The sequence below is a fragment of the Perna viridis genome, chromosome 14 (assembly GCF_037379345.1).
Source record: "Perna viridis isolate PV_CMFRI_1.1 ecotype Kerala chromosome 14, ASM3737934v1, whole genome shotgun sequence".
Taxonomy (NCBI): Eukaryota; Metazoa; Mollusca; class Bivalvia; order Mytilida; family Mytilidae; genus Perna; species Perna viridis.
In genome coordinates, this window is record NC_142458.1 from 4663166 (window position 1) to 4678729 (window position 15564).

The 15564-nt window shown below is 36.7% G+C and overlaps 5 protein-coding genes and 1 long non-coding RNA gene across 6 annotated transcripts; 4 read left to right on the forward strand and 2 right to left on the reverse strand.

The window, feature by feature from the left end:
- Positions 1-396: 396 nt before the first annotated feature.
- LOC148597818 (uncharacterized) lies at positions 397-9045 on the reverse strand. Its single transcript, XR_015918570.1, has 3 exons — positions 8954-9045; positions 8662-8703; positions 397-1386 (listed from the first exon to the last, which is right to left on the reverse strand). It is a non-coding gene; the product is annotated as an uncharacterized LOC148597818 (long non-coding RNA).
- Positions 9046-9293: 248 nt separating this feature from the next.
- On the forward strand, positions 9294-9999 carry LOC148597819 (histone H2A). Its single transcript, XM_088560609.1, has one exon. It carries the CDS (start codon positions 9360-9362, stop codon positions 9735-9737), a length of 378 nt encoding a protein of 125 aa, XP_088416735.1. The 5' UTR covers positions 9294-9359; the 3' UTR covers positions 9738-9999.
- Positions 10000-10119: 120 nt separating this feature from the next.
- Positions 10120-11806, forward strand: LOC148597820 (histone H3). The gene has a single exon (XM_088560597.1). The coding sequence runs from the start codon at positions 10759-10761 to the stop codon at positions 11167-11169; it is 411 nt and encodes a 136-aa protein (XP_088416723.1). The 5' UTR covers positions 10120-10758; the 3' UTR covers positions 11170-11806.
- Positions 11807-13045: 1239 nt separating this feature from the next.
- On the forward strand, positions 13046-13695 carry LOC148597821 (histone H4). Its single transcript, XM_088560625.1, has one exon. The coding sequence runs from the start codon at positions 13334-13336 to the stop codon at positions 13643-13645; it is 312 nt and encodes a 103-aa protein (XP_088416751.1). The 5' UTR covers positions 13046-13333; the 3' UTR covers positions 13646-13695.
- Positions 13696-13967: 272 nt separating this feature from the next.
- On the reverse strand, positions 13968-14725 carry LOC148597822 (histone H2B). Its single transcript, XM_088560616.1, has one exon. It carries the CDS (start codon positions 14660-14662, stop codon positions 14285-14287), a length of 378 nt encoding a protein of 125 aa, XP_088416742.1. The 5' UTR covers positions 14663-14725; the 3' UTR covers positions 13968-14284.
- Positions 14726-14864: 139 nt separating this feature from the next.
- On the forward strand, positions 14865-15556 carry LOC148597823 (histone H2A). The gene has a single exon (XM_088560610.1). It carries the CDS (start codon positions 14917-14919, stop codon positions 15292-15294), a length of 378 nt encoding a protein of 125 aa, XP_088416736.1. The 5' UTR covers positions 14865-14916; the 3' UTR covers positions 15295-15556.
- The last annotated feature ends 8 nt before the right edge of the window (positions 15557-15564 follow it).

Consider the following 15564-nt stretch of genomic DNA (forward strand, 5'->3'; position numbering starts at 1 on the left):
TTACATATCTTCCCTGTATCAATTTGATCCGATGGAGCAGTGTAGCAAATAGAGTCGTCACATTCTGAGACGCTTGTGTGTGTATATATATATATATATATATATAAGTGCACGAAAATTCCCAATTTTTCATAAGGAAGAAATAGATCGGGTTTGCACCCCTTTGCCTGGCTACGCCATTACATTTCATAACTACATTAGAGAAAAAATATTAAACTGATTATAGCAGTAATGAACAAGGCATTGACTATGTCACAGACGGACGGGTATTTTGTCCGTTCATGTATGGTCTAGGTATATAGTCAGTCAATCATGAAAATAAATGTCAAGAATTAATTGCATATAAAATTATCAAAATATACAAATACTAAATCGTTATTGATATGTCTTGTATAAACTAGGTTGTACAGTATGGAGTTAAGACAAAAAAACACAAAAAAAGAATTGAGGCATGATTTATTAACATTTTCCCACAATGTGCATTAAATATAAAAATAGGAGATGTGGTATGATACAGTCATCCAACAAAAGCCAAGCAAAGAACAATTAAACATCTATAGGTCATGCCCCACAGTCTTCAATGATTTGCAAAACCCGTACCATAAGGCAAGCTGGAAACAATGACAACCACTGGACTACAGGTTCCTGGTTAAGGATAGGCACATAAAGTATGTGGCGAGGTTTAACATGTTCGTGTGCGCTCACAATACGATTTTTTACTCTACATTAATTGCCGTCAATGATCAGTCTAACATTGATTTGCTTTTGTCCAATTACATTTTTTTATCATTTCAGTCTGACATCAATTTGCTTTTGTCCAATTACATTTTTTTTTCATTTTTTTTTCATCTGTAAAATTTACCCACACTCATTTACAATTGATTCGTTTATTTGAAGTAATTGTAAATAATTGTGGGTCAATCTCACAGATTTTGTAAATTTTATATGCATACGTAAGGACTATTAAAGACTGATCGAGTTGATCCCAAAAATGACCCGCCCCTATCCGTACACGTGCTATGCGTTCAGTCCAAAAATACATGAGTCTTTACCTTATTTGGAATAATACAATATAAAATATAAACACAAAACCAGAAAAATGTATCGATATCGTATTGAAACTCCGTTAAAATTGTTCATTAAAATGGCATGCGCTTTAAAAGTACAACGCACATGTGTATTTAGTTACATCAGTCAATAATCATGATAATTATAATTTTACAAAATAATTGGACAAAAATAATAGGAAGAAGAGCGAAAACAAATCTCAAACATTGATAAAAAAATTCATTGAATCTGAGATTGTTCCTTAATGTATCCATTCTTCATGTTGACCTGAGATTGTTCCTTAATGTATCCATTCTTCATGTTGACCAGGTTTTAAATCTAAAAACAACATGTAGCAACTAAATAAATCACCTATACCATATTTGTAGAACTCATTTCCAGATAAAATTATATTTTCTGTATAAAACACTGGATTGGGGAAGACAAAAACAATATTTCAATTATATATACTTTTTACAATTAGGCGAAACGCTGGCTTAATAAGGGTTTGTTAAACTAAAAATAAAAGTATGAATTTACGACACAAATCTTAACCTATAACTTGGAAGCCATAAATCTGTGGTGTGGAACAAACGGGACAGACAACGTGAGATAATTTTGCTCCCCTGACATTCGTACTTTATATATTTAGGTGGGAACATATAACACTTTGAAAATCTTGTAGAGAGAAGTCACGTTTTAGATGAGAAATATTGTCAATAAAGTAGGAACAGAACAAGAGTAAACAAAAAATAACAAATTAAAGCCCTGACGTACAATACAAAAACTACAACATAACCGAGAACAAATAGTAAAAATGGAAATTAATAAAGTAAAATCCCTGTTTTGTAAACATTCTACCAAAATTACTTTTTACGTGTATGGACGAACAAACAATATACACAAACGGTCATCAATCTACATTCATTGATTTATAGACAAAATACCATTCACCAACTGAAAACTCGTCTGTAGTTTGTTATCCTGACAATGAGCGTATTGTTATTTTCAAATCTGTTTTGGAAATTCTATATATTTAATGCAGTAAGACACTTGTACCACATAGCTTACACTGGACAGGGCAAATATCAGACACTTGTACCACATAGCTAACACTGGACAGGGCAAATATCAGACACTTGTACCACATAGCCAACACTGGACAGGGCAAATACCAGACACTTGTACCACATAGCCAACACTGGACAGGGCAAATATCAGACACTCGTACCACATCGACAACACTGGACAGGGCAAATATCAGACACTTGTACCACATAGCTAACACTGGACAGGGCAAATATCAGACACTTGTACCACATAGCCAACACTGGACAGGGCAAATATCAGACACTTGTACCACATAGCCAACACTGGACAGGGCAAATATCAGACACTTGTACCACATAGCCAACACTGGACAAAGCAAATATCAGACACTTGTACCACATAGCCAACACTTGACAGGGCAAATATCAGACACTTGTACCACATAGCCAACACTGGACAGGGCAAATATCAGACACTCGTACCACATAGCTAACACTGGACAGGGCAAATATCAGACACTTGTACCACATAGCCAACACTGGACAGGGCAAATATCAGACACTTGTACCACATAGCCAACACTGGACAGGGCAAATATCAGACACTTGTACCACATAGCTAACACTGGACAGGGCAAATATCAGACACTTGTACCACATAGCCAACACTGGACAGGGCAAATATCAGACACTTGTACCACATAGCCAACACTGGACAGGGCAAATATCAGACACTTGTACCACATAGCCAACACTGGACAGGGCAAATATCAGACACTTGTACCACATAGCCAACACTGGACAGGGCAAATATCAGACACTTGTACCACATAGCCAACACTGGACAGGGCAAATATCAGACACTTGTACCACATAGCCAACACTGGACAGGGCAAATATCAGACACTTGTACCACATAGCTAACACTGGTGGACAGGGCAAATATCAGACACTTGTACCACATAGCTAACACTGGACAGGGCAAATATCAGACACTTGTACCACATAGCTAACACTGGACAGGGCAAATATCAGACACTTGTACCACATAGCTAACACTGGACAGGGCAAATATCAGACACTTGTACCACATAGCTAACACTGGACAGGGCAAACATCAGACACTTGTACCACATCGACAACACTGGACAGGGCAAATATCAGACACTTGTACCACATCGACAACACTGGACAGGGCAAATATCAGACACTTGTACCACATCGACAACACTGGACAGGGCAAATATCAGACACTTGTACCACATAGCTAACACTGGACAGGGCAAATATCAGACACTTGTACCACATAGCCAACACTGGACAGGGCAAATACCAGACACTTGTACCACATAGCCAACACTGGACAGGGCAAATATCAGACACTTGTACCACATAGCTAACACTGGACAGGGCAAACATCAAAGCTATATAAGAAGAAATCAATCATATTTATATGCTGAGTAGTTGGAGTTGTCTTAAAAGTATTTATGAAATAGGAAGTAAATATATTTCATAGATCCCGATTTGAATTATATTCTCTCTCTTGTGGAAATTTGTGCATCGGGGACTTTCCCACAAATCTATGTGATCCCAAATGTGAACGTGTTCAACGAATATTCATGTAAAATAGGCTCCTTTTTAAATTCGCCCCCACGTCTTGACAATTTCAGAGAACCTTTATAGCCTCACCAAATAACTTCACACTGTCTATAGGCAAAATACTACCCCTGTATTTTAGTTAGATTTCTATCCGTCCTTCAGCAGCTCCAAGATAAACGGTTGTTTTATCCTTCAGAAGCAGAATCATTCTACCGTTCTGGTCAACAGCATACAAAATTAATGAATAAGACGTTCTATTTCACATCGCTTTTGATAATAGATAAATACATCACATACTTCACAAAATTAACAGACGTATACATTTTTTCATAAAATACAGGTTTAACATATCCAATGAGTCTGCAACAATGAACTACTGACTGTATTAAGATACTAGTATACCAAAACTTTCGGCTGATGAAACGGTTGAAGAATTATTTTCTTTACGCGTTCACCGAATTCACTATCTTAATTTGATTAACCCGTGTATTATAAAGTGTCGTGTTAATGATTTATGCAAGATCAAACCAGAGTTCGCTTACTTTTTATTGGTAGCCGACTCTTGATTGATGTATTGTAACGCCCACCTCTATCCCTTCTAATGATTGATGCATTGTAACGTCTATCTCACTGTTATTTATATACAAGCTGTGCAACATGATGCGAAAAAAAAAAACAGAATTAAACTTCAAGAAAAGTGAATTCACGGAACCAAACACACCAAGGTAGGTCGTACAATGTAAAAGGTTTCATAAAAAGTCCACACACCTAGAAAATAATCGTTATTTCTATCATGATTTTGTTGTGTATGAAGTGTATGAAGTGTATACTGTATACCATGCCATTACAGGTAAGAAAAAGATGGCACTTGGCGAGTTGGTAAATGTTAGTTAAGCATGATATACCTTGAGAGACACATTCAGATATACCGTGAAAAAGACTCTTGTTTATCGTCAGATTAAAAATAGGCGCTACACGACAGAGCGTGGTCTTTATCAGTCAAAATGCTTAGATGAGCACTGACTGCAATGCAATCGTCTAACTGTAGACATCTAAGTACGATCAGCACGAAATCGGCCAGGTTTTTCTGTCCAAATGTGATTCCTCATAAACCATGCACAATTCCAGAAATAAAACTAGGCATGATTATTTCTGGGTGAATGTATATCACATTTGAATGCTGCAGTGATTATCCATCTAACGAGTCTTACCAAATTAGAAAGTATGACAACCAGAAAAAGGGAGGGAGGGAGGGAGGGAGGGGGGCGGGCGGGCGGGCAGGCAGGCAGGCAGGCAGGGAAAAAAAGAAAGAAAGAAAGAAAGAAAGAAAATTAATATTGTGTGGAAAAAAACATGTAACATTATATACAATACAAGCACTTACATTCGAGAAGTGTATTGTCTATTCAAGTTAAAGTTTATTTTGAAAGCCTCTCTTCAATGTTGTCAAACAAGTTGAAACGGTATCTTCGCATATACTGATCCATTCAAGTACCAGACAGCTTCAAACTTATTGGAATCTGATTGATTGATTGATTGACTGATTGTTGGGGTTTAACGCCCGAGCAGCAATATTTCAGCTATATTAAAGTGATGAACATGAAAGGGATGATAAAATGAACATGAAATGATGATGAAATAAAAAAGGACACAAGGATAATGGGGTCGACAAATTTTAATTGCCACAAGATAAAAGGAAGGGATGGGTAGGGCTGGGGAATTTTGCATCCTGTGGCGGAGTGCAAAGGTTCCTACTCCTATCGAATACCACAGCAGGGTTCTTTAGCGTGCGAGGAACGTGACATCTTTCCCAACACGGTGCACCACTATGGTTTGCGGTCAGGTTATCCGTATTGTATGGGGACAACCCCAGCATATAACACGCCAGGGGTACCCCATTCCACCACCTGGGGCACACATCCCAGTTGCTCTGTGGGCAGAGCGCCTAGCCCCCGGCTAGGTTTCTGAGCACTATTTAGTCGCCTTTTACGACAAGCTTAGCGCTGTGCAAGCCTATTCTTTTAACACCCGGACCGGCACGGGGCTATAGGAATCAGAGAGAGTCCCATATTATGCTGTGTCACATCATCTACAAGCTTGGTTACACACAGTTTGGATATGTTCTTTTTTTCTCCTCGAGATTCTGGACATAACTTCAGGGTTAGTGAGCTTCACAATTATTGGACGCTGCTGTCCCTCTTTTTCTGTGTATTCCCTGAAGTTCAGATCGTGTATCTGTGACATTAAGTTGCTCTTCGGCAATCTTATTAACCAAAATGTCTTTTATATTTTTATTTTCTATTTCAGGATAGGGGTCGGGTCGGGAATCGATTAAGTGTAGAGTTTGAATATTTATACTGGGAATCCGTCGTATATGGAATTTTCTTTGTTAGAGATACATTTTCTGGCACTGACGACTAACTTTTGCTTTGGGTCCGTGGATCCGGTGTGATGAAAGTAGCTCGTGACGCAATAACAAATTGATCCAGTATTCTAATGTTCATTGACGATGAACAGTCAATTTTTAGTATGATGTTTTACGTTTCTGATCAATTTGTTGTTTGTCATACTGTTAAATATCCTAGAAACGACTTTTTCACCATTATTTGACCCTATGTTGTGTCGGACCTACCAAAGGCCAATAGTACAATGTATCCCAAGGAATAATTTTCAAAATGTTGTAATTAAGAAATAAATGAATTACGAAAACTTCATTTTATCATTGATTTATCACTACTTACTAAGTTTTAAATTGTGAAGAAAATTAGTTACGGAGATTACTACATATAATCTCTGGTGATTGAGCGCAATGGACAATGTTTTCGGAAGTCAGAATTTGAGTTTTCTGTTAATAAAGAGAACGTCATCCGAGACTCCATTCTTTAACAATTTTCGAATTAGTGTGTTGGTAGCGATAACCACCCCATCCCACCAAAATAGGGTATACCCCAATACCTCCCATTTATGAATCTTTTTGTCAGCAAATATCAAACTTCGGAATGTGTTATGAATATCAGATGAAATAATTATATCTCCATTTCCGTGCGCACGGAAAAAGCCATCCCAATCAACCTCGAGATTTGTCATAATCCCGCCGGTCGCTAGTATGACTTACTTATTTTGGAGAATGATAACAAGAATCTGGTTCCATCTATTTCAAAAATGAAGCTTTTTGTGATAAATTTTCAACTGGCCTAACATTCCGGGACGTTCAGTAGCATGGACATACAAGACCCTTAAATATAATTTTTATTCTCTCCTATATCTCCTGTGTGTACGAGAATGTTTCTGTTAGTTTAGAAGCTCTACTGAGACATTACTTCATCGAAGAACTGAATATATGCAAGTACTTAGTTGCCTTGCGTACAGTAAGCAGAAATGTTTAATATGTATCTTTTATTCAAGGCCAATAAACAGGGGCGTGTCCAGGATATTTGAAAGGGGGGGCGTAGGATAAAATATTTCGCCGAGCGAAATTTTTGGACCTTTTTTGGCTTAAAAACATAAAATAATAGAGAATTGCACTAATGTAACGGTTCCTGACTTGGAGCATGTATATTTTATAGTTCAAGTGTCAGGGTGTGACATTTTTTATGCCGAGTTTTCTCCATTAATTGTCTATGGTATATTAAAATGATTGGATGGATCTTAACAGCAGTAGACCAATAACGAGAAATTCCAAACTCAAGGGTATAAGGACCCATCAAATTGGGGAATCAGTATAAAAAGAAATCAGAGTATGTGTTTAATTAATGAATATGATAAATTGCCATCATTCAATACAATACTAGCAGATTATAACGATAGTTTTTTTTTTTTTTTTTTTTTTTTTAAAGGGGGGGCGTACGCCCATTACGCCCTTACCTGGACCCGCCCCTGATAAATGCGTTAACTCGATAGTCGTCGTATCAAAGAGTTGGGCGACGGAAAGTTATCCTCGATTTCTGAAGTTCGGAATAGTTTACACCATTCGGAAATTCTTTGTTTTGGAAATTCACAATGAAATTTCGCAAACACCTTTGTCGACACGTAAAGTGATGGAAACTTGAAATAGAAACCGTTATTTTTTTCCACCACCACAGATTTAGAGAGCCCTGTTAATCAAAGCATTAATGGTTGTCAGTGTAAAAATCAAGCAGATCCTATGCTATGGGTGACACAGGACACAGGGAAAATTTTATCACACTGATGTAGACGTTATTGGAGCGGGGTCCTTCGGTGTGGAAGTGTTTTTATTGAAAAGGCGTTTCCTTTTATCATAAATACCTTTTTCATTAATTGTGACGGTGTCGGTGCCGACTGATGATGTCATTGTTTTAGTGAAACCCTTGATTTGGTCATAAAAGGAAACATGAAGATTTTAGCTGACTTGTGAAGGGAATGGCTATCAAAACGTGGTATCAGTTTAAAAAAAAACACACTTTATTTAGAAGATTCTCCCAGCATTGCTTAGAGGTACTGGGAACTTTGCATAAGTATACGGCAAATTAGAGAGCTTTAATCAAAAGTGCATTTCCATAGAAAAATAATCAAGTTCCACAAAAAATTGTCTCCACGAAATTGTACTCCCGCGAAAAGAAATGACTATAGGCGGACGATCGATGTTGTGTCAGATGTCTAACATATTGAAGTCTCTTGAGCCACGCGTTTTATTTTGGGTTTTGTGGCAAGTTGTGGTACCAGATTTTCCGCATTTGTTTGTTTTAAAGAGTAAATTTAAAGATACAGCCTTTAATGGCCATCCCAATAAGATAGTGCTAGCTGTGTTGGTTTTTATGTCGTGGTTTATACGGTGCCTGGTTAAAACTTTACTGAAGGTTATCAGCAAAGAAATTAAAAGATACAAAATTCGGAGAAAAATTCACGACGATATTGCTATACTGTTGAGTGCTCTGGTGTCGAGTTAAAACAGTAAGTCAAAAAAATAAATGTGCAAGTACAGGGTCGCAAATAGGTTACACCTTACCAGCAGTGTGCCCGAGAAGTCAGTCATCTGTATTAGCCATTACTAAAACAAATGAGAAATACAACATTACTTGTTGTGCTATGTAGTCATACTCATCAGCACAATGCCATGAAACCGAAAGTTCGTATGTGACAAAGTTCTTATTGAGTAGGAAATAAATTTACAAAGTACTTAATCATGAGATATTCTCTACCTTATACTCTTGAACCATCTCCAGATACATGTACGTGGCAGAAATATATACGCTATACGAGTAAACCTTTAATTACTTGTGGGTAATTGAAAAACTTACAAATGACGGGTGAAATATTTACAGGCGTTCCCTCCATTTTGATGAGTGTTTTAATATGCTGTTGGAAAAGTCGGTGGGGTGTTGTAATCATGTACTTCCGTTTTGTTTTTTTTTTTTGGCAGCCTCGTATTGATTCGTGTACCTCGAATATAGTGCCCAAAAAAAAATCTTAAAATAACGACAATACTGAACCACCGGCCAAGTTGTGAAATATAAACACGTACTATTAATCCTTCTGAATTATTTGAAATATGAAAGACTAAAAAATATGAAAGAAAATAAATACAAAAATAATTGCAGTCGGGTTTTTTGCCACGCTTGTTCAATCCGTTTCGTCGTATAAAAGGGAAACTTGGCCAAAACGTGTGTTATTATTTTTGTTTGAATTCGAACAAGTCATAACACAATGTCAGGACGTGGTAAAGGTGGAAAAGCTAAATCTAAGGCCAAGAGCAGGTCGTCCCGTGCTGGACTTCAGTTCCCAGTCGGTCGTATCCACAGACTGTTGAGGAAAGGCAACTATGCTGAGAGAGTTGGTGCTGGAGCCCCTGTCTACCTCGCCGCCGTTCTTGAATACTTGGCCGCTGAAGTATTGGAATTGGCAGGTAATGCTGCCCGTGACAACAAGAAGAGCAGAATCATCCCCCGTCATCTCCAATTGGCCATCAGGAACGACGAGGAATTGAACAAACTCCTTTCCGGTGTTACCATTGCCCAGGGTGGTGTACTGCCAAACATCCAGGCCGTTCTCCTGCCCAAGAAGACCCAGAAGGCTGCCAAATAAACAGTTTCGTTCATTGAACTATCATATACAACGGCCCTTTTCAGGGCCACCAAAACTTTTCAAAAAGATTCTTACGTTGATATGTACTTGCAGTACGCAAAACACAAACCAAGCTAGTGCCCCTACCCTGTAGTACTATTGTATTTTTTATGATATTATTCTATATGCACGTTGATAAAATATAACCACAAAGTAAAATTTTAACAGAAATAATCATACTAATAAATTCCACTTTTTACTTCTAATTTCTATAATACTTAATATATTACATACTGGAAAAAAATTCATAAAGAATCGATCCGAACTAAAACATACATACATACATACATACATACATACATACATACATACATGTTACGTCTGGTCAGAAAAGTTTAATTTTTTTTTGATTGATATCAGATTTTTTTTTGGTCTTTCACTCCTTTTATCATTGTTGTGCGTTAGAATATTTTAAATACAAGATGCATAAACTTCTTACAAAGTATTAAGTTAGATCACATCTTTCGAAATATTTAATATTTATTTTCCTCTTATTTTAGTATAGTATTAATTTATACTTTAAAAATATAAATATAAAAAAAACGTTACAGTACACATTTTCCTTTTATTTTTTGATAGATTTTGTTTTTTTTTTTTTTTCAACTGGAGCTCAACATACATGTCACTGTAATTCTGAATAAAATTTACATGTGTCCTGATGTTGATGACATTTGTATTCTTTTTTTTTTTTTTGGTAATTTTTTGCTTTTGTTTTTACAATAAAATTAATAGCAATAATTATTTTTGTTATTCTTTGACATATCACTACCAAAGCTCTACCACCAGACAAAAATTGTGGATTGAAATTTTTATTTCTTTTGTCCAATGAAAATGCCTGAATCGCAACCAATCACAATGCCTTTTATTATTCTGCGTAACCAATAATTCTTAACTTTTCAAATTTGCGGGTTAACAAAATTAGACCTATTACGGGATTTCGGGTATCACAGTCTAAGATTGTTGAAATCATACATCGTTCGTAATGGCTCGTACAAAGCAGACCGCACGTAAATCCACCGGAGGAAAAGCTCCAAGAAAACAACTTGCCACCAAGGCTGCTCGTAAGAGCGCACCTGCCACAGGTGGAGTCAAGAAACCTCACAGATACAGGCCAGGAACTGTTGCTCTGAGAGAAATCAGAAGATACCAGAAGAGCACTGAGCTCCTCATCAGAAAACTCCCATTCCAGAGATTAGTCAGAGAAATCGCCCAGGACTTCAAGACTGATCTCAGATTCCAGAGCTCTGCTGTCATGGCTCTTCAAGAAGCTAGCGAAGCCTACTTGGTCGGTCTTTTCGAAGACACCAACTTGTGTGCCATCCACGCCAAGAGAGTCACCATCATGCCAAAGGACATCCAACTGGCCCGAAGAATCCGTGGAGAACGTGCCTAAAATGTGAATTTTCACATATCAAAAACGGCCCTTTTAAGGGCCACCTAAATATTTCAAAAAGATTCTTATATTTATGTTATATGTATTATTCTGCACAGTCAGAACTAATTGAAGATAGCCCCCCCCCCTTTTATCCAAATGAATTGACTTGTAATAATTTTCTTTTTTTTTTAATACAAAATGTATAAAAAAAAATCGCATACGATTAATATTAATAAGTATTGAAATGGCAAGTATGACTACTTGCGAAAACATAAGTAATATTGATAAAATACACATATACCAATTTAAGAAACTGCAATACACAAATATGGCCTAAATAGTTATATTATTCCCATTTCATTTTACTATCCTCAAGTAAATGTGAGCTTTTGGTAGATCACAATTGTGCATGTAAAGTTATTTATGTGTTTTGCTTCAAATTCTCCCCTTAAAATAAACACATGTCAACTATTACACACTACAAACATGTATATATGTGTATGAACTTTTTTTAGAAGTTCTGAACATTGCTCACTCCATATATCTTTACAACTTGTTAAACAATGGTATTAATATCATTTATCTCCTAAGACCTAACACTATACACAGTTCATAGTGTGTGTGTAGCATATTTACTCTTACTTAAACAGCAAATGCTTCAATTGAAAAAAAATCATGTACATGCAATACACCCTTCCTAAAAGCTAGTTATGATCCAAATATTTAATTGGCCATTTGTAAATTTGTACAAAAAAAAATTATTTGCATGATTACAAATCACACTATACATTTCTGTTGAAGTGGCAGAATACTACTCCAAGTACCATGTTTGAATACCATGCTCTCAAATGTTATATTAGTCGAAACTCCTTATTTTTGTGATGAAATATTGGTATTGGCAGGATGGAGGAGCATACAGTCCCAAACATAAGCCAAAATCATATCATATCATATCCTATCATTTCATAATGTTTGATATTTTAATCCCAGTTCTTACTTGATCATCCTTCAGATATTTGAATGTTTACTGTACTACACATTGGCACAAATAATAACAAACATGTTTTTTTTTTGGGCTCTTCATAATACACTCAACCAAATGTCACATAAGTATGGAAACTTATTTGAGCACAATGTCATATATGATGCATACCCACAAATGTAAACAATTGAAAGAAATGAATTATGTATAGCAAATGATGATTAAAAACTTGATTTTTTTTTTCTTTCTTAGTGTTCAGACCTGCCAAAGATATATATATCATAATGTGTAATCTGTCCAACAAATACCTAGTTACCCAGAATTTGAGCATAGAGTATATGATATAGTTCAAGTCTTGGCACAATAGCTCATTAAATTTGTCAGACAGGCTTAACGGTTGAAATTGCCACTTAAAATAAGACTTGTAACGGACTTTTGCAAAGGACGAAAGTCCCAAACTCAAATTGTCTCAAAACTTGAACTAAATCTAAGAAATGGATGAATGAACTTTCAAAATAAACAGAACTGAGAAGCTTTATATGCTGTGTGTGCAAGATGCAAAAATTATATCGGCTCTTATTTAATAAGACAGATATATTTCTTCCATATGACAAGGGTTTACTTGGACATTTATTTGCTTAGAACATTTCAGTCTGTTAAAGCTGATCAAGGACAACCCCTTCTTATAAAATATGGCAATTCAGCTTGCAGACTTATAAATATTTCATGATTACAATTATTTGCATATCTTCTATTCGTTCAGAGTAATTCCACATCATGTGCACCTCTGTATCTATGTGTTTAAAATTGGAACTAAAGTTAAACTCAATTTATAAAGAACATTTACTATTATACAGCCACGTATTACAACTTGCAATTCATTTTCAAATAAAAAAGAGAGCATTCATTAGTTTTTAAAAAATACTTTTTTTCACAATTTTGAGTGTATAATCATCATAATTTGTAATCAGCATTTTTGAAAAATATTCTTTGTTTTACATTGTATTCCCCCCTTTTTTTGTTTGTTTACATTATTTTCCCTCCGATTAACCAAAGATTATTTGTTATAGTATTAACCAATGGTCGCTTAGCTTTGTAAAATCAAGGTAGCTTTCTATCACGGTCGCGTTATTTGTTTATAGTCGATTTTTTTGCCGTCCACTTGCCATTCTACTGATCAATTTCACTCAGTAAGTCAACATGTCTGGACGTGGTAAAGGAGGCAAAGGACTTGGAAAGGGAGGCGCTAAGCGTCACAGGAAGGTGTTGCGTGATAACATCCAGGGTATCACAAAACCAGCTATCCGTCGTCTTGCACGAAGAGGTGGTGTCAAGCGTATCTCTGGACTTATCTACGAAGAGACCCGTGGTGTGTTGAAAGTTTTCTTGGAAAATGTTATCCGAGATGCAGTCACATACACTGAGCACGCCAAGAGGAAGACCGTCACAGCTATGGACGTTGTCTACGCTCTGAAGAGACAAGGACGTACCCTTTACGGATTCGGAGGTTAAACAGCTTCCTACAGAACATACAATAACGGCCCTTTTCAGGGCCACCAAAATCCTTCAAAAAGATTCTTATATATGATATGTTACATGTAGTTGCCAAAATTTAAGTACAAATGTATAAAATATACGTATCTATAAAAGCTCCCCCCCCCTCCCTTTTCTTTTTTTACCCACCAAAAATAAAAAAATAAATTCTCACAATAAATACTTATATGCACAACCCAAAACACCAAATTAACGAAAGTTCACATTATGGTATATTTATGAAAGACATCTCTACAATGATCAAACTAACATTATATTTACTGTCAGGAATTTGAGTACTACGATAATAATCGTACTGCAGATTTAGTTTGTAATTGGTGCCTTATAAGACAACGTTATAATATTGATACTAACTAAAGTGTTATTTTTCTTTGTATTGGTATATGACAACATAAAGTGTGATTTTTTTTTTTTTTGGGGGGGGTGGTGTTTCAATGTTATAATGTTTATAGTACACGGGAATATGTCAATATTTTCTGTAGTAAAACGGGTAAGTTGAGGTATGTGCTACTGTTATAACATATCAACATAAGAATCTTTTTGAAATATTTTGGTGGCCCTGAAAAGGGCCGTTAATATTAGACTGCTACTGCTAGTCTACTTGCTGCTGGTGTATTTGGTGACAGCTTTGGTGCCTTCGCTGACAGCGTGTTTGGCCAATTCTCCTGGCAAGAGGAGACGGACAGCAGTCTGGATCTCCCGAGATGTGATGGTTGATCTCTTGTTGTAGTGAGCCAGACGTGAAGCTTCAGCGGCGATTCTCTCGAAGATATCGTTGACGAAGCTGTTCATGATGGACATAGCTTTGGAGGAGACACCAGTATCTGGGTGAACTTGACGGAGAACTTTGTAGATGTAAATTCCGTAAGATTCCCTTCTTCTCCTCTTCCTCTTCTTGTCACCTCCAGCCCGTGCGGCTTTAGCCTTGGTGACGGCTTTCTTAGCTCCCTTTGAACCTGTTGCTTTTGGTGGCATGTTTACTCGCTGACAATAATTCAGTGAATACTGTTGTCATACAAGTAAATTTTGTATTTAAATAACACGAGTGGATTGAAATATGTTTCTTAACGCGAACCTCGCGGAAAACACCATTACTACTCTCGATAGGACGATCTCACTGATTGGTTCATATTTTGTGCGCTTGTTCAATCCGTTTCGTCGTATAAAAGGGAAACTTGGCCAAAACGTGTGTTATTATTTTTGTTTGAATTCGAACAAGTCATAACACAATGTCAGGACGTGGTAAAGGTGGAAAAGCTAAATCTAAGGCCAAGAGCAGGTCGTCCCGTGCTGGACTTCAGTTCCCAGTCGGTCGTATCCACAGACTGTTGAGGAAAGGCAACTATGCTGAGAGAGTTGGTGCTGGAGCCCCTGTCTACCTCGCCGCCGTTCTTGAATACTTGGCCGCTGAAGTATTGGAATTGGCAGGTAATGCTGCCCGTGACAACAAGAAGAGCAGAATCATCCCCCGTCATCTCCAATTGGCCATCAGGAACGACGAGGAATTGAACAAACTCCTTTCCGGTGTTACCATTGCCCAGGGTGGTGTACTGCCAAACATCCAGGCCGTTCTCCTGCCCAAGAAGACCCAGAAGGCTGCCAAATAAACAGTTTCGTTCATTGAACTATCATATACAACGGCCCTTTTCAGGGCCACCAAAACTTTTCAAAAAGATTCTTACGTTGATATGTACTTGCAGTACGCAAAACACAAACCAAGCTAGTGCCCCTACCCTGTAGTACTATTGTATTTTTTATGATATTATTCTATATGCACGTTGATAAAATATAACCACAAAGTAAAATTTTAACAGAAATAATCATACTAATAAATTCCACTTTTTACTTCTAATTTCTATAATACTTAATATATTACA